Source organism: Gambusia affinis, linkage group LG22 (assembly GCF_019740435.1).
Source record: "Gambusia affinis linkage group LG22, SWU_Gaff_1.0, whole genome shotgun sequence".
NCBI classification, from domain to species: domain Eukaryota; kingdom Metazoa; phylum Chordata; class Actinopteri; order Cyprinodontiformes; family Poeciliidae; genus Gambusia; species Gambusia affinis.
The window spans coordinates 6,721,246-6,748,920 of record NC_057889.1 but is presented as its reverse complement, the minus strand read 5'-3'; the positions used below and the strand labels follow the sequence as shown (position 1 = coordinate 6,748,920).

The window sequence follows — 27,675 nt, the reverse complement described above, 5'->3', positions numbered from 1 at the left end:
ACTGCTATATTGGGGTTGTGTTCTTTATTGTTTTGTTTTTTTCTTCTTTACATTTACTCATCTCAAAGTTCAAGCTTTTAGTCGGTCTCTAGGGAGTGACAGACAGATCACTGAGTACATTTGTATTGCCTGCACTATAGGGTTATATATAGGTGCATGGGGCCACACACACACACACATAGACACACACACATTCACCAGAAAATAGAGCAGTGCACTGCAGTGTAGCAGATCTGCAGAGGTTGTTTCTTTGTTGTGTCTAATCACCACCTGTCCATGGAGCTCCACTCATACACATTGTGCTGTGTGGTTGGAGCTGGGCAGCATACTGCATATGTATTTCTTTCTGAACGAACGCATTTATGTTTGCGTCTTTTCTATTTTTAATGAGCTGAACCCTTTCGAAAGCAGCTTGTGCCTCTCCATCCCATCTCCTTCTTTTGGTGGCTGGAAAGACGGCAAACGGTGTTCATATTTTTGTGACTTGCAACCAAATCAAATTGCACAAGATTTTGTTAGCCCAAACGTTTTCCACATTTGAATTTTGAGATTCTGAGATGGTGGAGGAACAGATCGCAATGGCTCACAAGGACAACTCTGTTGGATTCATTGGCACCATAACATGATTATTTATTTTTTTTTGTCTTGAAGCTAAAGCAGTTTTATTGTGCAACAACATCTGCTTGTGTGTGTTTTTGATGGATGTTTGTGCATAATAGCTTGAGGCTTCTCTTGCCTCCACAGCTTGTGTGCCTAATAAATCAAAACCATATTCAGATTAGCAGTTTTGAGCAACGTAACCTGTAGAGCTTATCCTGACATATATATTCTTAATTAGTTTTGAACTTGGAAAAATGTTGATGCACATTTAACTTTTTCACATTCACAAATCCATAAAATCTGAAGCATTTTAATGTGATTTTATTTGACAGACCTGCAGGGTGTTACACATTTGGTAGAAAACCCAAAATGGCTAAATGCTTCCCTCAATTATCCCCCAAATCTCCTACCTGAGAAGGACAGTGTGTAATTTAATTTCAGCATAAATGCAGCTGTTTTGTGAAGGCATCAAAGATCTGTAGAGAATATTTGAGAACAAACTGTCTCATGAGGGCCATGGGAAACGGCCCCGACGGTCAGGGATCAAGTTTATAAAACAATATCCCGAGTTTTAAGATCGACCCAGAGTCCTACAGAGCTCTTTTCAACCCATCGTCTGGAAATGGATAGCCTTTGGTAGCTCAACAACAAAGCTACCAAGACATTGCTGTCTATCTAAGCTGACACACAAGAGCATCAGTCAGAGAAGCCACCCAGAGGCTCATGGAGACTCTGGAAGAACTGCGGACATCTGCAGATCAGGTGGAAGAATCTTTCCTGACTACATCAATTATTTATTGTAGAAAGAGGGCAATAACAAAGTAGCTTTTAAAGTCTTCAAAAGCCATGAAGGAGACGATACAAAAAGGTGTGGTGATTAAATGAGACCAAAACTTTTGACCTTCATTCAAAATGCTAGGTTTGGTTGAAAATTGTTTAGACCAAATATATTCAATGATACTGATGTTTTCCATCCAAACTTACAAAGATTGGGCTATTTTGCATAGAAAATGGTTGAAAGTTTAATTGATAATGCATCTACACCTCAACAGACTTGCTGTTGTAATCGCAGGTGACTGTGGCCGGCCGAATGTTCACGCCACACTTAAATCAGAAAAAGTCAATTACATTTGGAGGTTTAAACAGGACAAAAGTGGAAAAGTTCAGGAACTGTGAATATTTTTTATATTTAGCTTGTAGTTATAACAGGATCACATTTTAGACTCATTGTAAAATTCCTCCTGAGGTGTCGTGATTGAACATTGCTGCGCTCGGTGCCATCAGTGGCACATCAAATCTTTTCAGCAGGTCATTACACCCCACTGCTGCTAATGGTGTTGGTAGCTGCCGTATAACTACTTAGGTGCCTTCTCCTGAGTTAATCAATCCCGGGAAAGGGAAATGACAAATACATAAACCCACACGCACTCGCTGTAATTTGAGAGTTTCTTCTATGAGGTGGTTGAGTCATACCATGCATGGCTTTGGTACCTTGTAAATCTGAAGACATCCAGGGAGGAAAGAGCATCTTTTTTCACCTCCATCCCCTGCTGCTGGATGACTCAGCCAATTGGGTTCTCCCTCTCTAGAACTGAAGTTGGACTGCTTTTTTAATTTTTTAAAAAAGGGGGCTTTTCCTAAGAGGCAATCTATCTGCAAGGCTGATGCGATCAGGAAGCCCGGAACAGATTGAGATCCGAGGAAGGAGGGAAAGATGTACAGTTTAAGTGATGAGTACACACCCACTCCCTTGATTTTACTTTCTAATTTGCCAGCGCTCGCTTCCTCCCTACTGTCTTTGACTAAACTGTAAATACTCCAGCTTTCATTCCCCCCTAGAAGCTTCCTGCTTTCCCTCCTGCCTCATTCCATAACTTTATGTCCTCTTCCTCCTCCGCTCCCACCTCCCTCTTCCTCCTCTTCAGTGCTCCGAGTTCCTCTCAAATGTCAGCATGGCACGAGTGGGTGGCAACAAGCCCCTTCTAAGGTTTTTGCTGCAGTGAGGGATCAGCTAAAATGAAAGAGAAGAAAAGCGGGTGAAAGAGGGTTGCGTTAGGATATGTTAGTGGACACCTGGTCTGGTCAGAGACATGTCACAAACAGATGCCTTTTCTGGATGCTGTGGCAGATTTAAGGAACATGGCTGCACATGTGTGCAACACAAACATTATCTGCACCTATACATCTGCATCTACAAATGTATGCTCGGAGGTAAAAAGGAATGCATTTTTACATTTCTCTGGCATCTCACACCTGCCAAATCTCTCTTCCACACATAATGAGAGCCACTGTGCTATGACTCAGAGGGGAGCAGCTGGATTGAAGGCTCCAGCAGCAGCAGTAGTGAGCTGTCACCATCTGGAAATGTGCATGTCTCTACTCAGCCTGCACCATAAATCACCACTCAACATTGAATCAACATGTATTCATACGTCACCTGGTTTCCCAAAAGCAAAAAGCCCTGAAACTAGATGCGTTTGTGAACTGTAACCTGGTGCAGTCACGTCCCACACAGTCTGTCATTGTTTCCCCGTTGAGTGGTCAGTCCAGTGCTCAGATCAGAGGAGCTTTGATCAGGCTTTGACAGCTGCCTCGTCTAATAACCTATTCCATTTGTCTGTGCGATAAAGAGGTGCACCTGTGCTGTGGCCGCAGATGGCCAAAAGGGCCGGACGAAATATTGATAAAGGGAGTTCACATCCTTTGGCCTTGTCAAGGTCTGCAGTCTCTCACACTGTATTATTTCAGTTTGACTTACAGTGCCTTGCAAAAGTACTCATTGCCTTTGAACTGCCCTCTTTAAAGTATAGTTAGGTTATATTCCGTCATCTGAAAAAAATAGTGATGCACCATTGCAAACTGTTCAGGACATGGTCATCCACTTGAAATTAAAGGCCGGACAAAGAGACTATTAATGAGACAGAACAAGAAACCCAAGGTGAAGCTAAGGACCCTGCAGATATTAACAGGAAATATCTGCAGCTAGGAATAAAAGTAATAAACAAGTAATAAAATATTACTTGTTTGTGTTATAAAATGGCACTATTTGACTGCAAAACACAAAATGGCGCCCTTTTTCTGCAGTCAGTAAGTTGTTTGATAGAAAATAATTCATGTATTTTTGACGCGATTTGACCTTTATATTGACCTTTTGGTGGTTGAGGGTGTAAAACAAAGGTTAAATATGTGGAACATGCCCACTGCTGAATGAGGTGGAGGACTTGAGAATATTTTGTTAAAATTCCCACTGATATTGCTCAAACTAAAGGGGTGAAATTAAAAAAATAATTCAAAACAATATAAATTTAAGGACTTTCACACTTTCATCGAAAGAGCAAACAATTATGTTGATACTCACCAAAACTTAAATTTCTTTGTGCTAGTTCTTTTAATGTATTTTGTTTTCCCACTGTAAATGTCAAATATTCACTGGCAACATTACAATATCATTGTTTCAAGTAAAATTTTGTAAACACTTTTTCCACTAATTTGCCTGTTTTTTTCTGATTTGAAGACTATGAAGATGACTATGGCTGCTAAATGTTGGCAGCGTCAAGGCAACAGTTTGTCTTTTCAAATCACATCCCAGCTTATTGGTGGTTACTAACAGCTGGCAACCTGTCTGTTTGCTTTTGTTGGCAGGATCAAGACAGGTATAACAAACAGTAATTCTGCTGGCCACACTTAGCTGAGATCTCTTGGATAACTCACATGCATGCCAACTTCCTGTGGCCAGGCCCTATAAACACATGAGAGGGAAGGAACAGAGGCAAACCATGAAAAAGATATACATTGGCAAAACTGCCTTAAAAGTCCCCCGAAATGGTGGCAAACACCCAAAAAAGAGGTAAGAGTAAATCTGCGCCGCCATCTCTCCATCCGTACTTGTTTTTATGTGTTTGTCCGCTCAACCGCCCACGAGGTGTCTCCTCTGGTCGTTCAGTGGTGTTAAAGCAGCCGCATCCCGCCTTTCAGGCCCAGGAGTCATGCTGCCTCGTCATCTCATCTCACCAGAATGAAAACACTCATTATGTGTGACTCAGAGGAGGTCACTAATGGAGGGACTTTTCTTTTTTTTTTCTTCTTCTTCTTTTTTATATTTGTCTCTGGAGCTACTTCATGTAAAGTCACCCTGTACCTTACACCAAATACCTGTATTCCCCAGCTAAAGCCCTCCAATCAGATCCAAGCAGGAGGTGAGGTGGTGGGCTCCGCTGGCTAATGCAGCTCTTAAATGTCATCCAGTCTACTGAGACTTTCTCTGAATCATTCAGCATGCAGGTCGTTTTTCACTCTCTGCCAAAGCTGCAAAGGCTGCAGCTTTCAATGAAACACACACTATTATTAACATTTATGTTTTCACTCATTATACAGCAAATATCTGATTTGAGCAATTCATTTATGTAGAACTGATAAGACACTGAAACTCTAGAGAGATAGATTTTTTCAGAAGTTGGATTACTATTAAGTTTCTTGGGTTATTTCCTGAATTTGCAGAGTACTTGGTCAAAGCAAGATTACACAAAATATTTACATTTGCATTTTCTATCTACTACTATGACTTTTTAAATTTTATGTGACTGTTTTGTCAATGCAGCAAGTACAACATGATGGTCAAAGAATAAAAAATAGATAATTAAAAAAAACTTTCTTCCATACACTAAGTTAAAAATAAGTACATTATCTTTAAATTTAGTGTAAACAATTGGGCAGATGTTTGATCGGTGTGAATTAGAAATGAATGGATCTGGCAAAAAAATTAAATAAAATGCTGACAAAGACACATTATGTCTTTGCAACTGCTTAACTCAACCTTTCCCACTGTAAAAACAATATTTAAAGCGATAGCTCAGAATTTCTGCAGTGAAATGAGGTTCTGTTAAAAGCCTGTAAGTAGTTCACTAGATAATTGGGGATTAAGCAGTTCTTATCCTATCTGCACCAGATACATGAGGATTAAATGATCCCAGACACTGAAGCTAACAAGAAGCCCAACAGGAGCTATTAATTTGAGTCATAATTTTAGGCCTTAAAAAACTTAATATGCAGAATTTTCTGTAATGTCTCCCCTACACGTCTGTGGGGTGCCTTTTAGTGTATTGACTGTAGAGTTTGGGTGTTATTTTACTTTGTGCCTGCAAACCCCCAAGAGAATGCTGCTCCTAAAGCAGGATTTTTGTTCTTTTAGAGAAATAAAAAATAAACCTATTTAGTTGTTTTCCCTAAACTGCATTTAATAATTCATGTCCATCTTAGATGTGGATCACAAGGGACTTAAAAAGATCTCAAGTGGTCTTATATTTGATATACTGAAATCTTTGGTGGAAAAGGCCAAAATAATGATATTTTATTGATTCTACACTTTATGTTACTTTTTAAACTTTTCATAGCAACTTAGTAGGGTGATTTAATTATGTTTCACACAGGGAGATTACTAGTGGCACTCAGTTTTCTACGTCTATTTCCAGCTTTAATAATCACTGTTTTGTTTTTGAGACAGAAGCTGTTTTTAATATAGTTAAAGTTAAGCTTCACTTCAAAATTTCTCAATTATTTCTGTGTTATCCCTTTAAAATCCACCACTTTACTCACAATAAGTAACTGTATGGTAATTATCACATGAAAACAAGATTTGTATAACGTTTTGCTTAATTAATAATTAGATTTTTCTTCAATCCAATCCTGCAACATATTGTGAGAGCAGAAATTGGCTCGGAAACAGGATGAAAACGCAGTTATAGAAAAACTGATATTTTCAAATAAAGCAAATGAAGTTTTTCATAAAGTCTAGATTTACCCTGCCTACTTTTCATCCAACTGATTGCAGAAACATTATGCTGCTTGCTAATGAGCTGGAAACGGGGTGAAGTCTCCTCTGACCTGAAAATAATAAATCAACGAACCCGTCTCAGCTTTGTTTTCGTTTTTCCGTTTTTTTGCAACAGTCTAGCTCATCGCCCACCCTTTGCATCTACGATCTTGTTAAAAGAGAGAAATGGAGAGAAAGGGAGAAAGTGAAAAGAGCAAAGTGACCACATCTTCATTCATTTCCAGCTATGTTATCTGGCTGCAGATAGAGTCATTACCTTTCTTCCTCCATCTGTCCGTCAATACTAAGGTCCATTAAGCCGAGCGGTGAGCACTCAGATCCATCACGGCAACGGACATTTCCTCTTTTGCTGCTCACACTTGCCCTTTTATTAGATTGAAACTCAGGTAATGCATATGCTCCAAAAATAGCCATCATTGTGCTGTCTTGCTAAATTACATGTTGAGGTTATTACTGTTTTGTAAATCTGAGCCATCGGGGTCTATTCAGATAATCTATTAGAACTCATTGACTCATTTCTCATTACACATTACGCCTCTGTTATTTCCATGTGACCATTCTCACCAGTGATTGCTCCTCTGTGATGTGCTAGGTTACCCTCTGTCGTCTAATGAATTACAAAACACCTCATCCATAAATACTGACTGAATTTTGGGATCGTGTTTTCCCATCCTCATAATGTCCCAATCAATGCTGCATGGCCGTTAAAAGAAAACGTGGACCGTGATACATCCATTTAGCAGAGCAAAGACCCCATGTTGCAAGCTTGTTTCCTTCACCATATGTTCTAAACTCATCTGTTCTGTGTGTGTGTAGCTCTTTGCTGGAGCAGAAGGAGGACTTGCGGAAGAGACTTTCCTACACAACACACAAGCTGGAGCTGCTGCAGAGCGAGTTCGACTCCACCAGGCAGTACCTGGAGACGGAGCTGCGCCGAGCACAGGAGGAGCTGGACAAGTTCACAGACAAGCTTCGCAGGTGGACTCACCCATCATGAATCACCACATGCTTCACACTAATCATACTTTGGATACTGGAGAGGAAAAGAATGACACTTCAGCAGATATTATTGCTTAAATGTTCTTGTCAGTGTTCGAAGAGCTCCAGATGTCTGTGTTGATTGAATTTGTTTGGATTATGTAAAAGAAAAAAAGTTATGCTTCAACTCGAGCAGGAATCACATTTTGGTATGCATGTGACATAACAGCAAAAACTAAACGAATGCAAATAATCACTGCTTAGCTCCTCTTTGCTTCCTTTAAAGAAATAAATAAATAACTATCACAGACAGGGACAAGAAAATAAATATTACCACTCGCACTTTATTTATAAATAATTCTGCCAGTATACGTTTTCTCTGCTAAGTAAATTGTGATACTGCTGTTTTACACATCTTTACCAAGGTTGCAAATAAATCTGTCCACATATTTAAATCTAGGAACCTATTTAGTGATAAACATTCATCTTTTAGCATTTCTACACAAAGTTCAGTGAACTGTTGCAAGTAGGACGAGTAAAAAATGAAGTCAAGCGATTTAGATTTGACTTGCCTGGAGATAAGCCTTTTTGTAAAGCTCTCTGGCTTCTATACAGTAGATTCAGCATGCATGTACACAAGCTATTACCTACCAGCAGAGCAATTTTTCATTATTTTTTTATTTTTCACTTTATTTTGTTGTTTAGAATACAAAGCAGCTACTCGGCACTGCAGCGTATCAACCAAGATCTGGAGGAAAAGATCCACAGAGATGTAAGTGTCTGAAGTCGCGCGTGTTGGTTTGAGGCTTTTATGCAAATTCTCTTGTACTTGTCAAAGAGGAAGGAGTTGGAGAGAAGCAAGTCACACGGCGTGGAGAACACTTTGAGGCGCAGATTGAAAATGAATCCCCCTGCTGTTTGTGCCACTGACATTAATTATGGCTTATTACAATTGGCTGTCCTCCTTCCACTGGCAGAGGGATAGCAAACCCATTGTTCCTCAGAAGAGAGCACCTCACTTCATTTGTCAGATGCTGTTTTTGCCCATGGAAAGATAGAATTAACTAGTCTGCCCCAGAAGACTGTAACCATCAGGTGCCTGAGCTGGTGAATAGACAGTTGAAAATGCTCATCGAATTGGTTTGTTATGCCACAAGATAATAGTCATTACAGTTGACAATGTGAGAACTCCAGGTACACACACACGCACACACACACACGCACACGCACGCCCACCACCCACCAACGCACACCCCGACATGCAGCTGAAGGTTACCCTAAAATTGTCATTTCTAAAACAAAGGCATTCTGCTTTTCTTTGTCTTTTGTTTTATTTAGGGGTTTTTTTTGGGGTTTTTTTTACCAACAGACGTTTTCTCATGTGATACTCCAGATTCATTCCACGTACATACACTCCTTGAGGGTTAGAGAGAGGTGCTGAGTAAGTCTCTGTGCAATCGTAAAACTTGTTTACTCTAGAGGTGCCACAAACCCATCTGACCCCTGGGCCCCGCACAACTACAGAGAATGTAATTACAAGACAGATAAGCATGAGAGTCAAGCCTCTTTTCCTCCTAGTTTTCAAAACAAGTGAAAATGGCAAAACTGAACCCAACGAAAAAACTTGAGTTCACAAATGCTTTCTATTCAAATAAATTTGTCTAAGATGCATACAAAGCAGCACATAATTATGAAATGTAAAATGAATATGCTGTATGTGGTTTTTGACATTTTTTAGTCAACAACCCATGTGCTTTTCCAGTCAGCCTACCTTAGTGAATGCTACAGCCACTTTTCATTTCACTGCAGACTATGACTGCAGGGCTTTTAGGGGGTGTTTTCTTATTTGGTCGCTCAAGATCAGTAGAATGGGATGGAGAGTCAATTTTCAAGTCTTGCCACATCTTTAATTGTACACAGGGCTAGGATTTGACTACACTAACTCAGGGTTCTTCAATCTCTAGTCCTAGAGCCTGAAGTGGCCCTTTAGGCCCTCTGCAGGGACTTCTCATAACTTTAGCTGAAAGTGAAAAAGAAGAAACTTGTGTTCCTACATAAAAGGAAAGGGAATAAAGAATAATCCTTGCAACTTTTCTATTTTTTCTTTCCTCATTTGTGCATATAGTTGTTACCAGAGGACGGTACTGATGCTATATAGAATAATTTGAGTACAACCTTTGTTTTGGGGGGCAGGGAGGTCTCTTAGCTGTGAAATACATACTCTGTTCCCCTTCATTTTACATAGATATGGATGTTGTGGGAGAAAAAAATAAAGTGAAGATGCGGTTGCATAAAATAGCAGACCAACAGCAGCATGTGTTTTCAGTACAAGTCAATGAAAGTCAGAGAAAGACGGGTATAAAATTTGTTTCTCAAAATATCTTCATCATCTTAACTAATATAAAATTTAATTGGCTAACATGCTAACATTTGACATCAGTAAATGGCTTGTGAGCCTGTGTCTCAGTTAATTAAACTTCCTTTAAAATAATAATTTTATTTAATTTCTACCTGGAATGTTTATTTTTACCTAAAGGTCACATACAGGTTATCCTGTATTTAGCTCCACCAATCTTTACAGGATCATGAGGATGAGTTTTTCCACATGTAGCATTTCAAATATAGTTTAGTTATTTTTGGCTTAGTCTTAGTATTGGGAACAATAAAAAATACTCATGAAGGCAAACAATTTGCACATAGCAGGATAAGAGGAAAAAAAGCACCAAGAGCTTCTGAAAACCCCTCATCTGAAAGATTCGATATTAAAAAAAAATATGAGTGTATTAGTAAAAATTGTCCAGAAAGTTCATTTCTGATCTCACCTATTCAGAAAACCTTTCATCATATGTTTACACTAATCTCATGTCATGTTCAACCTGGTGTTGGTACTTCTGACTTTCTCTGTGGAGTGCACAACTAGTCAGCAAACTATCCCACCTGAGCTGTGGATCTCTGCAGCTCTGCCAGAGTTACTTTATTTCTGAGCTGTCTGCTTGGTCTTTATGGCACCTTTTGTTTACTGATGTTCTCATATAAACCTCTGCACCCTTTACAGAACACTTAGTAAACAAAGTAAGTGTAGACTGAATATAAATTCATGCCACATTTTACTTGTGAGAAATTTAAGCATGTATTACAGTATTGTATTATCTTAGTTTCTCTTCAGAATCATGCACAACTTTGTGTTGATCTGTCAGATTAAATCCCAGTAAAGTACATTGAATTGTGTGGTTCAATAGTGACTTAAATGTGGAATATTTTAAGGGGCTTGAACACTTTTGCGAGACATTTGTATTAGCTGCAAGGACAAGAGGCATTGGAGGAGCTTCTTTCAGTTAATGACCTGAGAGGGTTACGAAATGCAAGATTTCAAAGATAATTTGCTCAGAGAGAAGAAAGTTCACTGACATGCTGGTCCATGAATAACCTGCAGCCTAATGGCCAAAAGTGCTCAGCTGAAACATTCCTTGCTGCCATTTTAGTTGCAAAGTGCTTTCCTTTTTTTTTTTAATCCACTCTGTTTTTTTTGTTGATGTTGTTTTTATTTTAGAGCACTTGTAGATTATTTTATATAAATAAATGATGCATCATTCAACGTTGCAGCATGCAAATCTATTTTGGAAAGCTCTTCTTGTCTGTGTTAGTCCATGAAATGTTTTTTTTTTTTTTTTCCTGGATGAAAGGCTGCTGGAATTAGGCATTGTAGTGATTATTCTTGTTTGACCCTGAAAGAACCTGTTCTTCCTGGCTGCCTGTCCAAATAATGAGTGTTTTAAAAAGTGTTACCCTGTCAGCATATTTGTGGCTTGCTTGCTGCAGCTCTTTTGCCCGAGGCGCATTCATGTAGTCACATATGTCCTCATTACAAGACAAAATCCATTCTTTCTGTTCCTGTTGCTACATAAAAGGCATTATCAAGAAGAAAAAAAACAACAACCTCTAACTTCAGTTTGTTTTTTTTCCTCTAAATGTACAATATGGTACAAAATAATGCAATCGTGGCCGATTAGGAAGCTACTCATTCTAACTGATCTTGATCTTATGACATTTAAAAGATTGTTGCATATAACTTATGAATCTGTCTTGTCAAGTCGCAGCACCATGAAGATGAAAAACGAGCTCTGAGCAGAGAAATCATCGTCCTCAACAACCACCTGATGGAGGCCAAGCTCACCATTGAGAAGCTGCAAGAGGACAATGTAAGCCTAATATTTTAGTTGGATCTCATTTACCTTCACTGAAAACAAAACACTGCATTTCAGTGCAAGTTTACACCAAGGTGATTTCATTTCAGGTCGAGATATGTTGTTGTTGTTTTTTTTAAATATTGTTTTGGATAACTTTTCCTACAATTTAAGACATTGTTCTGTTCAAAAATGTAACTCTGGATTTGGCAGTGAAAAAAAGTCTGTAAAAAGTTGACCAATCAGAACGTACTACTGCAGTAATAATCAGTCTACGAGTCTTAAGTCTTAATAAAAGCATTCATATGTAGAAGAACCAAATGCTCAGTTGTGTTTAAGCTTAACTGAAAATACTTACACCAACTACAGCATTTGTTTTCAGGATATGGTTATGTTGCTGAATTTGTTTTAAAGCTTTTTTCGTTTTTTATATTTTACAGAGGTGCTGATAAATGTGGAGGGCACTTTATGTGAGAAATTAGCATTAATTCTGAGAAACATATTGTTTCCTTTTTTTTAACTCTATGGTTCATTCCATGAATTACAATCTATTCTTTGCTGAAGAGTTTTGTTCTCCTATACAGACATAGATTATAGCCTTAGGCAGCAAATGTATTTCATTTCCAATCTTAGGATGTGGCAATGGTATTTATTTTCTAGGAGTGAGCAAAGTGAGGAGATGTCATTTCATTAAAGCTCTCAAACTAGCATCAGGTTTTACAAGGGTGTAAATAATAGAGAATTTCTTAAAAATATATGAAAACAGCAATCTGTAGGACAAGTTTCAGTCATCAGCCTTTAAAGAAAAATAAAAAAAATACCATTAGGAAATTTGGGGGCTTTGAGTGATATTGGGTGGGTTTTAGCTGAAGGACAGAAAAACCCCAGTTAATAAAATAGAGCTTACTATTTCTGATAATGAATTTTCAGAATTTTAAATGTGCAAACAACACTTCTTTTTTTTTCACCACCAGTTTATGGCATAGAAAACGGGATTTTTCATAACTATTTAGCCAAACACAAGTGAATTAGAAGAAAAGTGCTAAATAGGCTCAAATCATCAAACCTTACTTCTGATTTCAGGAGGTATTTAACATCCGGTGCATGATATAAATTGCTACAAATCTTACACAGCTGTATTTAAATACAGTTTCTTATTATAAATGCATATAAAGAGCATAAAAAAGTAAAACATGATACAAATTCATTTTTATTATCTTTTGGTTTTGTCCATGTGCTGCCTCCGCAGGAGCTGTACAGAAAAGACTGTAACTTGGCTGTTCAGCTGCTGCAGTGCAACAAGTCTCTGTACAGAGCCCAGCTCTCTGAGGTGAGACCTCCACCCACTCTCACCAGCTTCAATCCTGAAGCTTTCCTTGAACCACCTGTCCTTTGCCCTCTCCCAAAACCTATTTTTAACAGCTCCCACTGTTTTTCACGCAGTTTAAAACCGTTGTCCCTTTTTATGCACACAAAAAAAAAAAGAAAGAAAGCTTTTGGTGCTGACATTTGACATCAAGTGGATGAGTGGATATAGAAGGAGAAAAAAAAACACATTTCCATTTAAGCTGCATTGAATGAGTGAGTGGTTTTAAGAGTACTGCCGGGCTGAAATTTAGGCAAAAACGAAATTGCTGTCTTAACTGTAATGAGAAGGTCGTTTTGCCCTGAAAAAGCTAGGAAAGATAAGAGAGTTGGCAGAAGGACACGAACAGGAAGTTGCTGCAGCAGCGACTGAGGCGGTGTAGGAGAATTAAAGCTGAAGGTTATTTGCCTGAATAACCTTCACCTCTGAGCAATGAAAGGAGCCAGGTTTAAAAATATTAAACAACTCCAAGGCATGGAAACAGTACTGACATTAGCTCATACTCTCCTAGATTTGTTTAGCTGTGAGAAACATTGTTCAACATTGTGGATCACCTGAAACACCAAAAAAAATTAGACTGTAGCTATACAGTTGTGCACTTGTAAGAGATAAACATACAGTATGTAATTAAAAAAATAAAATTACCTGCAAGCTCATTAAGTTATTATTTCTGTTTGAAAACTCACAAAATGCAGGCCCTTAAATTGAAAGCAAGTAATGTTTTGACTAAAAAGGGAAAAGCGTAACAATGCAGCGTTTTCAATCACAGTGGCAGCTGCGGTAAACGCTCTTATTACTAAACATTAAATAGATTTCCTGTGTGCTTTATGGCTCCATCATCACTTAATTGTTGCTGATTCGCTCCTGATTTGATTGAATATAATCTCTCCTTGTTCTTGGGGGGATAATTTGGACAAAATGCAATCAATTTAACAAACTATGAAGAGGATTTATAACATACTTTCTGGAAGATTCACAACATTAAATTATCAAAGCAACCTTAAAGGTCCAAAAAGATAGAAATCTTTCTTTGCAGCAGTTTTTTTTTTTTTTAAAGTTTAGTGAAATAAAATGTTAAAGGGAAGAACATTTATTTACTTGTTAACACCTACCGGCATCTGTGCTGGTAATGCCTTGCACAACCCTCTTTTATCAATAGGACACCAATTAATCCTTTCTTATACTATCTACCAAAGTTGCAAGGATTTATCTTGTAAGATCTAGCAATTGACTTTGAAATAAAGCTGATTTTGTCCCTGGTAAAACATTTGTATCTGGAATACTATCTTGTTGAATGACCAAGTGGCAACCCATTTTTTTTTTGTTTACTATTTAAAATCTCCCGGTGTAAAGAACAGGCCCACAGCATCACAGAACTTTCACCATGCTTAACAATATGCATGAGGATCTTCTACACACACTCATAATTCAAGTCACACCTGACTCATTAGGAGCGTTTCTTTGCCAAAATATTTATTCCTACAGTCATTTTCTCAAAACGTTTTACTGCGGGATTAAAGTGCCTTTTTGCCATCGCTAAGTTTTAAAAAAGGACAGATGTGGGGAGTGAGCTGACGACAGTTTCCAACTGTTATGTCCCCGAATCGCCAGGAGCAGTGTAGTTACAACCCGGTTTTAGACCTGTGTACCAGCTGGGTCAAAGGAGTAATATCATAATGTATGGCTTGTGTGACCAGACAGCTGCAGGTTTTTAAATCATGAAAAAGAATTAGAAACCACTGCCAACATGAAGCATTAAAATATGATATAGATTATTAATTTTTAATGCATTTTTTTCCACCAGAATTGCAACTCTAACATTGTCTGCCACTATTGTATTAATAATAATGACATAGGGAGTTTGATTTTATTTGTAGAGTTCAGTGTTCAGTTCAGTGCTGCACCACACCTCCTGTCAACACTGCCGACTCCACTTCTAAAAACTCACAGCTGAGCACTTTTATGCATCCTCTACAGTTTTATGCATGGCCGGAAGGAGATACTTTTTGCAGGTTGACGACAAAAATGTTTTGTAAAACAAACTTTAGTCTAATATGATGAAAGCACACTACTGTTCCATTTACAGTCCAACTTGAGTTTAGCAACTGCACATGTTTAAAATTGTGATAATAGGACAGAGAAGACTTTTTTGCTGGAATCTTGGTAGCAGGCAATGGTTGTGGTAGCAACTTTAATCTTTTCTTTCTTTTTATTTTTTTTTTGCACTTGTGTGATCTTGAATTTCAGTAATCAATATAAAAAAGTACATTAGATAAAACAATTAATGTACTTATGTACAAAATTCAAAATAAGGAAAAAAATAACATCCATTTCTGGTTCAACAGAACCACATAGCAAAAACATAATGCGTCTTAGCATCACACCTGAAACTAAAATGACAATCTTTGCCACAGTCAACAGTGAGATTTGGAGATTTATTGTCCTCCTTTAACATTCATTTCATTTTGTGTAGAGTCAAGATAACCTAGTGTCATCATCCAGGCTGTTGGCCAGCAGTAAAGAGAAATGGGTCCCTGTCTCAAGTTAAAGTTCATCCAAGAAAACAGAAACCCAAGTTGAAAAATCCCAAAGGTTGCAAACTTTAAAGAAGTAAACTTATCAAGAAATGCTATATTCCCATTTGTTTTTCCATTGTTCAGGATACCAAATGCTTTTGTTCTGGTGATTTTATTGGTGGCATCCATCTCTTATTGGAGAAAGATAAATTTGTTACAAGACTTTATTATTTTTTTCCAGAAGTGACAATAAGTATGACACTGCTATTTGTTTACTTTTGTGACTGGAGATTATTCATTAAGGAAATCTGAAATATGCTTCAAAAATTAAACCCGTAGGACTTTAATTACCCTCCCTACTGTGTAATGTGCGTTTGAGCTATATATAAAACAAGATATGCAAGGTTTGTTAGGTGCTCATCAGCAGGGGAACTACTTCAAGGCACATTGTCAGGCAATGTGAAGGATAGATGAGGCAAAAACTACAGTGTGCTGCAAAATGCAGCTGAGGAGCGCACTGCAGCCTCATCATACAATCCTGCTGTTGCTTGTGAAAAGAGCGTATGTGAGTATTGATGAGCGCTTTAAACACTCAACCAGCTTGGCTCGCCTTTTTGCTGCATCAGCCGTGGGCCTCGTGCCTTTCCCTATATGTCACAGGGAAAGCTGGCGCATGTCCACAAGGTTAAAGCATGCGGTGATGTGACTGCATAAAAATATCAATTCAAAATCCATTCTGGTTGCGCAAGACTCATAAAAGACCAACTGTACATTTTCAGTAAACCACGCAGTGAAGCATTAACTCTGGCAAAGGTTTTTCATAAAGTGAGAAACAGCTGAGCTACAGTAGCTCTCAGCCAAACAGTAAGGAGGTCAGAGGTCGTGTGTGCTTTCTCTGGACGTCCACCGGTCTGCTGGTCCTGTGGGTGGAAGCTAATTGAAAGAATATTGATGAATGCTGGAGCTGCATTTTTGAGAAGTGCCACGGCTCTTCAGCGCCCGCAGAAGTGCGCTAGCTGTTTGTTTAGCTGCACAAACAAGTACAGAGAGGGTGTGAAAGGTTCACTACATAATAAGCTTTAAGGCATCTTCTTTAAAAAAAAAGAAAAATCACTAGCAGAGAAATAAAAGTTTGGACAGTAATTAATCTGCATTTTGCTTGGTTCCAATCAAACTGTTATGATAAACTGTCCTCATGTTTGGCTAAATTGCCTATATTGTTTTTTTTTCTAAATAGAAAGTTATAATTAGCTCTTGTCTTTTAGCCATTTACAAACAACTGACTAGATTGCTGGCGATGATACACTGCAGTTAACTTATTACTTGTTGCTATGGTGAGCTACAGACAGATGATGGAAGCTTTCGTTCTGAGAAATGCTCAAATTAGAACAATGGCTTTTTTTTTTGAGAAATGTGACTATTTTCTTTCGTGGACAATATATTCTCATCTTCTTGGGAGGCTGGAGGAGATGACTTTTTCTATTCATTAACAGTTGTTGCAAACAATAGCTGAGTAAATGCTTAAGACAAACTGACACACAGTTATAGTATTTGTTTAGGATTATTGTGTTGTTGGAACTCCCTGTTACACTGTAAAACCACAAAATCCTACTCAGTATTTCTGCCTATTTTCTAGAGCAAATATTTTACTATAATTGAAATAAGACAAAACTAACTTAGAAGTAACTTTTCAGCATGATATGGAAGCTAATTTTAAATCACCAATTCCCTAATATTGACTTTAAAAGGCCAGCTGCCCTAGCAGATAATTTCACTTACAACTTTGTTCCCATGTTAAAATAGAAATGTTCTGCCAGTGGAACTAGTACTTTTTCATCAATATCAAGTACTTTCTGACTAAAATATGCTCCTCTGTCTTGCTGAAAAGTTACTTGCAAGTTAGTTTTGACTTATATTAAGTGCACCAAGATATTTGTACCAGAAATTAGACAAACAATACTTTGTAAGATTATGTATTTTCCAGTGTATGTCCAAGCTTTCACTGATTTGAGATGAAGTTGAGAAACCTGCAGGCAGTCACCCTGATTCATCTCTTTCAGGAGAAAGAGCCCCACAGAATGACTTTACCACCACTAAGCTTGACAGTTAGAAGAGTGATCATTAGCACTCCAGGATATACTTTTTGTAATTGTGGACAAAAACTTTTTTATCATTTATTCTTTCACAAAACACTTCAATTTGAGGTATGGAGTTTTTGTGCCTTTAGAGAGGAACTAGACAGCTACTTCACACCTTTGAGCCACCAGGCAAGGTAGTCATGGCCCCCTATTGACAGACTTATATAATGGTGAATGAGCTTCCCAGATAGAAGGTGTGATGAAGTGATTACAGAGGATCGATGCAATCAGCAAGACAAGCATATTTACAGCTAAGACTGTGCTTCGTACACATTATTGGATAGACTGTACTGAAGTGCAATAGAACAAAACCGGGAAGGCATCACACATCATAGATGTGCTAAAGCCTTCATAATAGGAGATCTATCCATCCTTCTGAGTTCCACTTCATAACCCCTTTGGTTCCATGATGTGTCCTTCATTTTTGAAAACACATACAGCTAAGGCCAAAGTAATCGCACCCCTGGCAGATTTAGGAATAAAAACTGGTTTTGTTCAGCCAAAATGTTCATTTCTGATAGTAAATGAGACGAACATCTCTCAAAAGCACTAACATAATTAATCTGTTTCATTTTGCATTTTAATAACAGCTGAAACTAAAAATAGAAGAGTTGTTCATATACTTCACAATAAGAAATTGAAAAACCTTTTTGTTCCGAATGATGCCTTCTATGTCTTAGTAACTACAATAGTTGTGAGATGGAAATTGCAAAGACAAGCCAGGGTTTAGTGGGGTTGTATGTATAATTTCGAACCTGTGTGTATAATTAGGATCCTTTTTTAGATGAGCAAAACACAACTTAGATGATGAATTCAAAATTATGCACCCAATTCCCATATTCAGGAATGATGACATTCAGGAGAGAATCAGCAATGGTACAACCATTCCACACCGGAAAACAAACAATTCAAATAAATTATGACAAACCTCAACTTGATCTGACAATATTGCCAGATTTATGATGACTGGATGTAAACCTCTGACCATAACTCTAAAAGGACATGAGTTGGCAGTTTTTAGGGCAGGCCTTGTTAGAGAGGTCTATTTAAATTATCTTGACATCTGTGAGAGAAATGTTGGGGAATATTTGGTCATCAGGCCAACCCAAAGGGTCTGGCTCTTCTTCCAATACACCAACTGTTGATTTGTCAGTGACAAAGGACATCACACTGCTAGAGATAGAAAATTCAATGCCAAATTCTCTCACACTTCTTCTAAAAGCATGTCTATTTGAATAAGATCTATGAAAGATACTAACTTCACTAGGGGACGCACGGATGGTTAAGCCTTTTAAAAGTTTGCTTTTAGGCTGCTGCCACTTTGATAAAATATGTGCTTTATACAACAATTTAAAGATCTGAAACCTCCATGGACGGAAATTCATTACAGAAGGAAAAATGTAAATATTGATTTTGTTTGGACCAAAAGGTGTTCTGTCGATATTTATGGAAAGCTCTTTCAGGAGGGGCTCTATAGGGGAAAGCACTTTCAAGTGCCAGAGGGGGTGAAAAAACTGTGTAATATGATTTATTAGCAACATCGAATTGAGCTCACCTTGGAAAACTACACACACCAGAATGATGCAGAATATTACCGACTTGACAATGTGATCCCGAAAGCCTGAAAGTAATAACTCCATGCTTATTACTCAGTGTGACCTCCAGTAAACCTGAAGGAGTTGTTAATATGCTCAGCATGATAGACTTTTTAATTATAACAGTTCTAGTGGGTGTATGGAGACTAAATATTATTTGTGTTCCAAGTTTTCTGGCTTCACAATTGAGAACCATCTCAATACATTAGTGCTGAACACATCTATCCCATATTTTCCTCTAAATGTCTCTTTTTCTTTGAATTTTTCCAGCTTCCTGCTGACTTTCAGGAGCGCCTGACCATGCATCTGGAAGAATCTCCTCTCTGCCACGACTACCCTGACTCTACTTCCCTCATTGCCAACGTGCTTGAAAAGCCAGATGAGGCCTGCAGCAGCAGCCAGGCGTCCCGCTCCCCCAGCCCCCAGACCCAGAACCATACGTTCATTCTCGAGAGACTCGGGCCAGGAGAGCGCCTGGGGCTCAGAGCGGCCTACAAGTCCGACCTGTACAGCAGTGACACGGCTCTGTACTGCCCCGACGACCGTCAACGCGAGAGGAGGCCCAGCATGGACGTGCACGGCCACAGGACGTTCCTGTATGGGCCGCAGAACTCCACCGACAGCACACCAGAGGAGGGCTCTGTGGGACTGCAGGCCGGCTTCTCCCAGGAGCATTTTCCCAAGTTCCCTGCAGCGCTGGCTGGAGGCTCCAGCTCTTACTCCAGCTTCAGTGGAGCTGGCTCAGAGGATAAAGGCAATGACCCACCCAGTAGTGCAGCTTCCTCACCACGTCATCAATCCCTCTACATGGAATGGAGAGATGCTGGGGACTATGAGAGAAAGAGTGACTCATCCTGGGAGAGGGACAGTCCAAGGAGCTTTGGGAACGCTCATCCTTTCCAACAGACTGAGCTGAGCCACCATCAAAACAGCAGCTCGCCGGTCTACAGCCGCACCATGTCCTCGTGTTTTAGTGAGCCATACGAGCCTCTGCCTCCATCTTCCTCCCCAAGTGTCGCTTACGGAGACAGTCGCCGAGGCAGCACTTTAGCCCCCGAGGAGGAAGAACTGATTGGTAGATGGAGACAGCTTAGTGTTGAAGACTTAAGCGCCCACTCACACCGCAGTCCAGGCAGAGCCTCGCCTTACAGCTTCTCAGAGCAGCACTTTTCCGTCCGCCCCGCCAAAATCCGCCTTGGTCCGCTCTACAGCAGCTTCCAGGAGGGGGCTGACTACTACCATCATGGGGCAGATGCCATGGATCCGGTGTGGGTCGCCGCCAGCCCCGAATGCAGCCCCGGACTGCGACAAGCACACAGCCAAGCCCATCTGTACCGAAGTGAGGACAGCCAGGGGTCAGAGCACAGCCTCTACCACTCAGGGAGCTCCAAAGACAGGGAGGGCAACGTTGCAGCTGGAGGCCAGAGCACAGAGTACGTTGACCCCAGTCCCAATAGCTCCACCGAGTCCCTCAATCAGAGGTCCCTGGAGATGGCCGCAGAGCTGCAGCACTATCAGGTTGAGATGCACAGCATGCCCTCACAGGCAAGCCAGCAGCCGCCACCGACTCCACCGCCTCCTCCTCCTTACAACCAAAAATTTGGCTCTTTGGGGCTTTCAAGGAAGGACAGCCTGACAAAGGCCCAGCTTTACGGAACCCTTCTGAACTGAAGGACTTACAAATGAGGTTGAAACCTTTGATTCGACTAAACACACAAGGCCTTGGTGCACTTGAGTTTTGTTGCTGCTACCATTTAGCTGAAAATGGTTTGAAGAGCAGCCAGAAACCAAATGGTTCACGAAGATGAAACTAGTGGAGATTATTTAGGAGAGATGATTACGCGATAGAGGATTGCAAATATTTTTGGAGAGGTTAGACACAACTAAGGTGGAAACAGACAGAAAGGAGTTCAAGACATTTTAAAATGTATATGAATGTGTATGTATTAATGTTTCAAATGTCTAAAAAAAGCATAATAACTAAGAATTGAGTGATATATTTTATAAGTAGTTGTTAGCAACAAATTTATTTGAAAAGTGCAGTTCTTATTGATAATCCTGCAAGTTGTAAATAAGTTTAAAACCTGCCAGTGCCATGTCTGAAAGCTCAGATTTGAATCGAGATAAGCTGCGCACAGATTCGTTTCAGTCATTATTTTAATCAGCTGAAACAATCTCGGTCTTTTGAGGAGTTATTTAATGAAGAAATCGATTACGGATTAATTCCTTAAATGACAAATGAACATTTCTCTTCCGTCAATTGATTTTTAGCAGTATTGATGGGTGTGATTTCTTGTTATTGATGGAACGTTTTGAGATGTAAACATCTGTCTTAGCGGTCAGTATTTATTTATTAGATTTTTTTGCACTTCTGTTGTCTCTTTGAGAGGTTCTCCTGCCCCCGTTCTACCTCAGATTTGGATGCCCACACCCACCTAAGCCTCTGTAAGTTTGTTTTTTAGACAATGATGCATGGTCATATACTTTGTTGTTTTGTTCTCTTAATAAAGCACAAATTATAACTTCAAGTCTGGGTGCCTGAAAAAGACATCGACATCACTGTTTTCACAGGGATTGTAACAACAGTTCGATTTCTATTTGTTTTCTGATCAGGGTGAAGCCAGAGAGTCTTTTTATCGCTCAGACTCAGTTTCCTGCAGCAGTGTGGCGCGTCCATGCTGAGTCACCATGAAGCTCAGCTTTATCATTGTAGTAAATTTAAAAACAGGGTTGCAGGGATGGATTTTTGCCAAGATCAGCAAACTCAACACAAAGAGGAAAGTTATTTTTGTGTTATACACGGACAGATCCCGGTAATTTATATTCCTGTCAGGTGTATGCACCGCCTTGCAAATGTATTAATATCCCTTGAGCTTGATTTTTTTTCTTTTTAGAGGAATAAATCTAAGTGTGGTGCTGTCATGCTGCCAACACCATCATGAGTTTATCAAAGTAAAAAAGATTTTCCATAAGAAAATACACTGTACATGTGCAGATATAAGGAGATAAATAAAAATAAATGTGAACTGGAGTTATTCAGTGCCATTTCCACTATTGGTATTACAGTTATTATGCAGAAGCTTGATTAGAAGGACATGAACACATTTCAGATTTCAGCACTTGAAAGGGACACAAATAAATCATTTTGCATTTGTCTTTTGTTTTGGCTAATGAGGAAGTAGTCCATGATTTATTTTTCCAAGGCAACATTGATTTGCCTAAGATGTTTAAATCAGAAATGTGCTTCTGATTTAAAAATGAAAAGCTCACGAGGGTATTTCTTACTAAGCAGCGCCGAGGCACCAACCTAGTTTATTGCGGTAAGATTTTTTGCTAGTAAAACTAGACAGGATAAATTCTTTATAATGCAAGCAGTGAAAAAGGTAGTAAAGGGATAAGATTGCACAATATTTTAGCTCCAATCAGTGTGTTTTATGTTCTATATTTATCATAAACTAAATATATATCCACATTTTTCTCCTAAATTATTGATCTAAACAATAGATACATAAATGAAAACAGATACTGTAGATATGTTTAGTTGGAGCCAAAGGTCTTTATTTAGCACTTAAAGGAAACATTTATTCTGTTGTACGACACTTTGGAATTTATTGTTACTGAACAAAATTTTACGTTATATTCACAAAGAAACAAACGGCTTTAAAACGGCTTGTGTGATAGCGACTGATGGGCTGATTTGGTTTGGGCAAGAACAAGTCATTAAAGTAACAACCTTGTAAATTAATCGCTTCTGTGGTTCAGCAGTTTCATTGGTCTTGTTGATGGATGTCCTTTCAGGCAGCCTTCCTGCAGAGATAAAAAAGTTATTCACGGTACTTGTAAAGTTTGAATCCATCCACAAGAGGAGGCTACGGTGCAGCATCAGCCGTCCAACAGACAAAGCAGACACCATTTAAGCTTAAAAATGCACTAAAGGGTGACCAGTTCAAACAGTCACCTTCAGCTTGTTTTTGCTTTGCAGTGCAAAACCGACGTGAAGCTCCGCACAACTTGAGCAGAAAGACTCAACTGAGGATCTGAAGAGCACAAGCAGTAATGAGACCTTGCCGTTGAGGTAAACGTGACAGCTCAGCTCAGCTCAGCTCGCCTTTCATGAACGCACCGAGTCCAGTTCCTTTGATCCTGATGTCTGCTTCTGAACTTTGATAAGGTCATGCTATATAGGAATAAAATATTATATCCTCAGCAACGTTTAGTTAGACTGATGGTATCTTTAAAGCTTTTTGCACTGAAATGTTTGCTGCAGTAACTAAGTATTTGTATTCTTTCCTACATTTTATCAAACCAGAGCCACACGATTTGTTGTATTTAATATGGATTATATATGATAGACCATCACAGTAGAGCATAACAGGATGCATGGTTTGCATCTACCAATTTTTCTGTGCCACTTTGCCAAAAAAAAAATCCAGATTTTTGGAGAGCACAACTAACAGCTGTCTTGTTAGAAAATTCTCCCACTAAAGCTTTGGCTCTCCGCAGCTCCTCCAGATTTATTAAAGCCTCCTGGCTGTTTCACTGAATGATTCTTTGTCAGCCTAGTTGAATGATCAGTTTTTTTGAATTTTTATGCTCTTTCCATTTTCAAATGACAGATTGAACTGCTGCATGAAATGTTAAATGCTTGGGATGTTAATATAAAACCTAACCCTGCTTTTAACTTCCCCACAAATTCACTCCTAACCTATCTGCTGTGTGTCGGTCTATTATGATGATGAAAGAAATTATTTGTGCTGTAATTTATTTAGGAATATCAGCTTTAAACAAATAGCTATAAATACACAATCATGTCACAGTTCTCTGATTTGTATTTGTTAAAATGTTAGAAACCGGTTTGCTTTTAACAAGAACATCTGGATTGTGCAGTATTTTGTTGTTGAACTACATAAAATCTATTAGTGTTTTTGTCTGCTATGTGATAAAGATATGAACATTTTGGCAAGGTACCGTATCAATAGTGCATAAGACTTTCTAAAGTGCGAGTAGGTGGAATTTATGAAGAGAATAAAGAGGCGAGAGTTACCTGGATGAAAAAAATAATTACAAAACTTCTTTTACAACTTTACTTGAACACCTTTTAAAATTCAAATCATAATATGAGATCTAATCAGTCCTGTAATGTAGCACAAAGTCTGCTAATTATCCCATTTCAGAGGCACAATATATCTTTCCATTAAAGTTTTTATCCCTAGGGAGGAGAAAAAGGAAGATTTTTCACAACCCATCTCTTGCACAATGATGTCTGCAAGCACAAATGGATTAACAAAGTCGTCCAAGAACACTTAATTCCCTAACAGTCCGGCCCTCAGAACTGGCCCCATGGTCACTCTGCGAGTCCAACCATCCTCCTGCTTATGTCCCACAGTTTTTTGGCCGCCTGTTTGTCTGTAGCTTTGGCCATCAACTCTTCTTCCTCGCAGTTAGCAAAGCACTTCCCTGACACCCCCTCCACCTCGGGGGAGCAAGCCAGATAGAGCGGCGTCTGGGCTCCCTCCAACGGACTCTTCAAGAAGACCAATGAGGCAAGGTGGAACAGCGGCTTAGCCAGCAGAGGGATTCGGACGTGTCGTCCCAGTCTGGTCCTCACCATCCCCGGGGTGAGGGCGTTGACCGTGACCGCCGTGCCCTCGAGCTGATGAGCCAGCTCGAGTGTGAACAGCAGGTTGGCCAGCTTGCTCTGACTGTAGCAGAAAGCTTTGTTGTAGTTCCCTTCGCTGTTCAAGTCGTCAAAGTTGATGTGGCCGTATTTGTAGAGTTTGGAGGAAACGACGACAATGCGGCTGGGAGACGAAGCCTTGAGGAGGTCCAGCAGCAGGTGAGTGAGGAGGAAGTGGCCCAGGTGATTCACTCCAAACTGCATCTCAAAACCATCTTCTGTCTTCGTGTAGGGACACTGATAGATCCCGGCGTTGTTGACCAGCACATCAATCTTAGGTTCCTCCTGACAACAAAAACATATAAAACATTTTAAATTTTACAATTTCAGATGATTTACATCTTTAAAAGTATGCAAGAAAAATATATTATTTATAGGTTTTTCTAAATTAGACTGCTGGGGGAAAAAAAATCAAAAATACTAGAAATGTAGGTGTAGAGTGCTTGAGGCTACTTCTAATTCCAGCACTATTACTTATTTCTAGAACACATTGTATTTTACATTTTTATTCATTTTATTAATTAAATTTTAGTAGATATCATAGTAGGTATTGTAATCTTAAAATATAAATTTTCCTAAATTAAATACGATGAAGAAATTTTCTGAAATGCAACAACATGCCTTGCAGGGACAAACTGAGATTTGACGACATCTAGTGGTTATGAGAGGTAGCTACTGTCCAGGGAAATAAAAGTGACATAAAGTACACTAGAATACAGTGGCCACAAAGAAAGCATACCCACCTTAATCTTTCTTATCTTCTACTCTCTTTTTGTCACATTTAAAGATTTAAAATCAATAAACAACTGCAAATAACCTGAATAAACTGAACAGGAAACAAAAAAGGCACCCGTTGTTGACCAAAACGAAGACAAAGACCATCTCACATTTTCCAAAAAGGAAAAAAAAAAACATCTTAACAATCCCAAATTCCATTTGGTAGATATTACAAAAACATCATATCTGATGCTTTCAGACTAAAAACATTAAACTCACTGACAGCTATGGGGTAGTCCGGGTGATGGCGTGGGTCTGGCTTTCTCCACCAGAAAGTCAACAACTTATCATAATTAATGGGAATCTGCTTTCTACTAGAAAGTAAATGCTGACTCATATCAGTTAAATTGTCAGTTCTTATATTGTTTATGTGTATATTGATCAGACATGATGAATATACACAGAATCATTTATCCCTTATTTTATGTTTAACTTTTACATTTATCAGAAACAAGGTTGAATTTCTGTTTTACTGGTCTATGCAAATGAAATTATCCTAATGTGTAAGTAAATAAGCGGATCCCTGCCAGTCTTTTGTTCAGCACCACAGACAGTGCTCCCTTTGGACCACACATCACTAACAAAACACAACAATAGATGGACTGTACTGGAACCCAGCTGGTAAATAAACCAACAAACATCCATCCATATTGTTACCTTGTTAATTTCCTCACAAAAATTTCGGACAGATCGAAGGGAAGCCAAGTCCAGGTGCTTGATGACCACCTCACCCTGCTCTGGCCCCGCTCTGCTCTTCAGGTCCTGGGCTACGTCCTCGGCGCTCCGCAGGTCCCGGCAGGCCATGATGACCCGGGCGCGAAGCTTCAGCAGCTCCCCGACCAAGGCCTTCCCTATCCCGCTGTTAGCCCCAGTCACTATCACAGTCTTTCCACGCATGGTGTCGGTCGGATACTGGAGGAGCTTTACTGCTTTCCGCCGGGGGAAGAGACGGCGCATTAGGAGCAGAACCCCGCCGCCAACAACAGCGGCTATTATCACAGCCGTTGCCATGTATATACCGGTTATCAATGACTGCAAGGTATGTTATGTATACAAGGTACAAATTTACCCCGGAAATGATGGTGGCGGACATGATGCTGATTATGGCTCGTGCAAATTATAGTGTCGCATTTTTATATTAAGTATGATATTGAAAAAAGTGAGTTCATTAACAATATTTTAACTTCTTATTTTAACAAAAACATAGTATGAGTAGATATAAAATAAAGCAAAAATCTGAGTATTTATGGGTAAGTCTTCCGGGTCACAACCATTTAAGTACACTTCCGTAACAGTTAGCCGGCGCAATACCTGGGTAGAACTTTTAATGGGTAGCAAGGGAGGGGTTTCCCTCATGTCAACCAAAAGCAAGAGCTTTGTTCACGTTTTTGGACAAAGTAAACTTTTTCTGGTGTTGGTTTGTCTATGCCAGGTCTGCCATTTGTCACATGGTTTATGGACAGAGTCTGGGAGAGCAGTCATAGAGAGGAGGCTGTTTGTGTTAGGATCCTAAGGATTCATCTTTGCTTTTTGCAGATGATATTATCTTGGATCAGGCCAGTAAGGGGGAATTTTTTTGCGAAATTTGATTGAGTTATTTTATTATTATTGTTGTTATTGTTGTTGTTTTATTTTATTTGATTCTCACAATGGATTTAAAAAAGGAAGAAAAAAAAACATTGTTACCAATCCCGTTATAGGGCGACATATTTGTGTATACTATATGAAATGACTTCGTACCGCCGCTGTCTCCACTGGATCGCTACAGTACGTTGGGCTTCAAATTCCGCCCACACAGTTTGCAGTTTGCCTTGTTGACTCCTGTATGGGGCGAACCTATTGTTCAAAAAACAGTTTTCGTTTAAAAAAAAATCTCAAAATGAACTGTACTTTAAGTACTAGTCATATCAAGCAAATTCTTTATCATAACAAAAAAATGCTACTTCTTAAAATAAAAATTAAAGGAATAGACTATAACCGAACCAAATGATTATATTAATAAATGCTTAAGTGT

The 27,675-nt window shown here is 39.1% G+C and overlaps 2 protein-coding genes across 2 annotated transcripts in view; one reads left to right on the top strand and one right to left on the bottom strand.

Annotated features, from left to right (window-relative positions):
* Positions 1-22,485, top strand: part of si:dkey-174m14.3 (uncharacterized protein LOC563117 homolog) — a 35,828-nt gene extending 13,343 nt beyond the window's left edge. The window contains exons 3-7 of the mRNA XM_044106865.1: positions 7,247-7,408; positions 8,114-8,180; positions 11,500-11,607; positions 12,842-12,922; positions 19,478-22,485. Of these exons, the coding sequence (XP_043962800.1) occupies positions 7,247-7,408; positions 8,114-8,180; positions 11,500-11,607; positions 12,842-12,922; positions 19,478-20,878 (1,819 nt within the window). The 3' untranslated portion in view covers positions 20,879-22,485. The remainder of the gene's footprint in view (positions 1-7,246; positions 7,409-8,113; positions 8,181-11,499; positions 11,608-12,841; positions 12,923-19,477) is intronic.
* Positions 22,486-24,277: 1,792 nt separating this feature from the next.
* On the bottom strand, positions 24,278-26,943 carry rdh14b (retinol dehydrogenase 14b). Its single transcript, XM_044106867.1, has 2 exons — positions 26,319-26,943; positions 24,278-25,169 (listed from the first exon to the last, which is right to left on the bottom strand). The coding sequence occupies exons 1-2, from the start codon at positions 26,670-26,672 to the stop codon at positions 24,552-24,554; spliced, it is 972 nt and encodes a 323-aa protein (XP_043962802.1). The 5' UTR covers positions 26,673-26,943; the 3' UTR covers positions 24,278-24,551.
* Between the last annotated feature and the right edge of the window lie 732 nt (positions 26,944-27,675).

Excerpts from the sequence above, each read along its gene's own strand:
- rdh14b (XM_044106867.1), bottom strand. The coding sequence starts at position 26,672 with ATGGCAACGGCTGTGATAATAGCCGCTGTTGTTGGCGGCGGGGTTCTG. Across the intron at positions 25,170-26,318 it reads TTTGTGAGGAAATTAACAAG|GAGGAACCTAAGATTGATGT; the intron begins GTAACAATATGG and ends TTTTGTTGTCAG.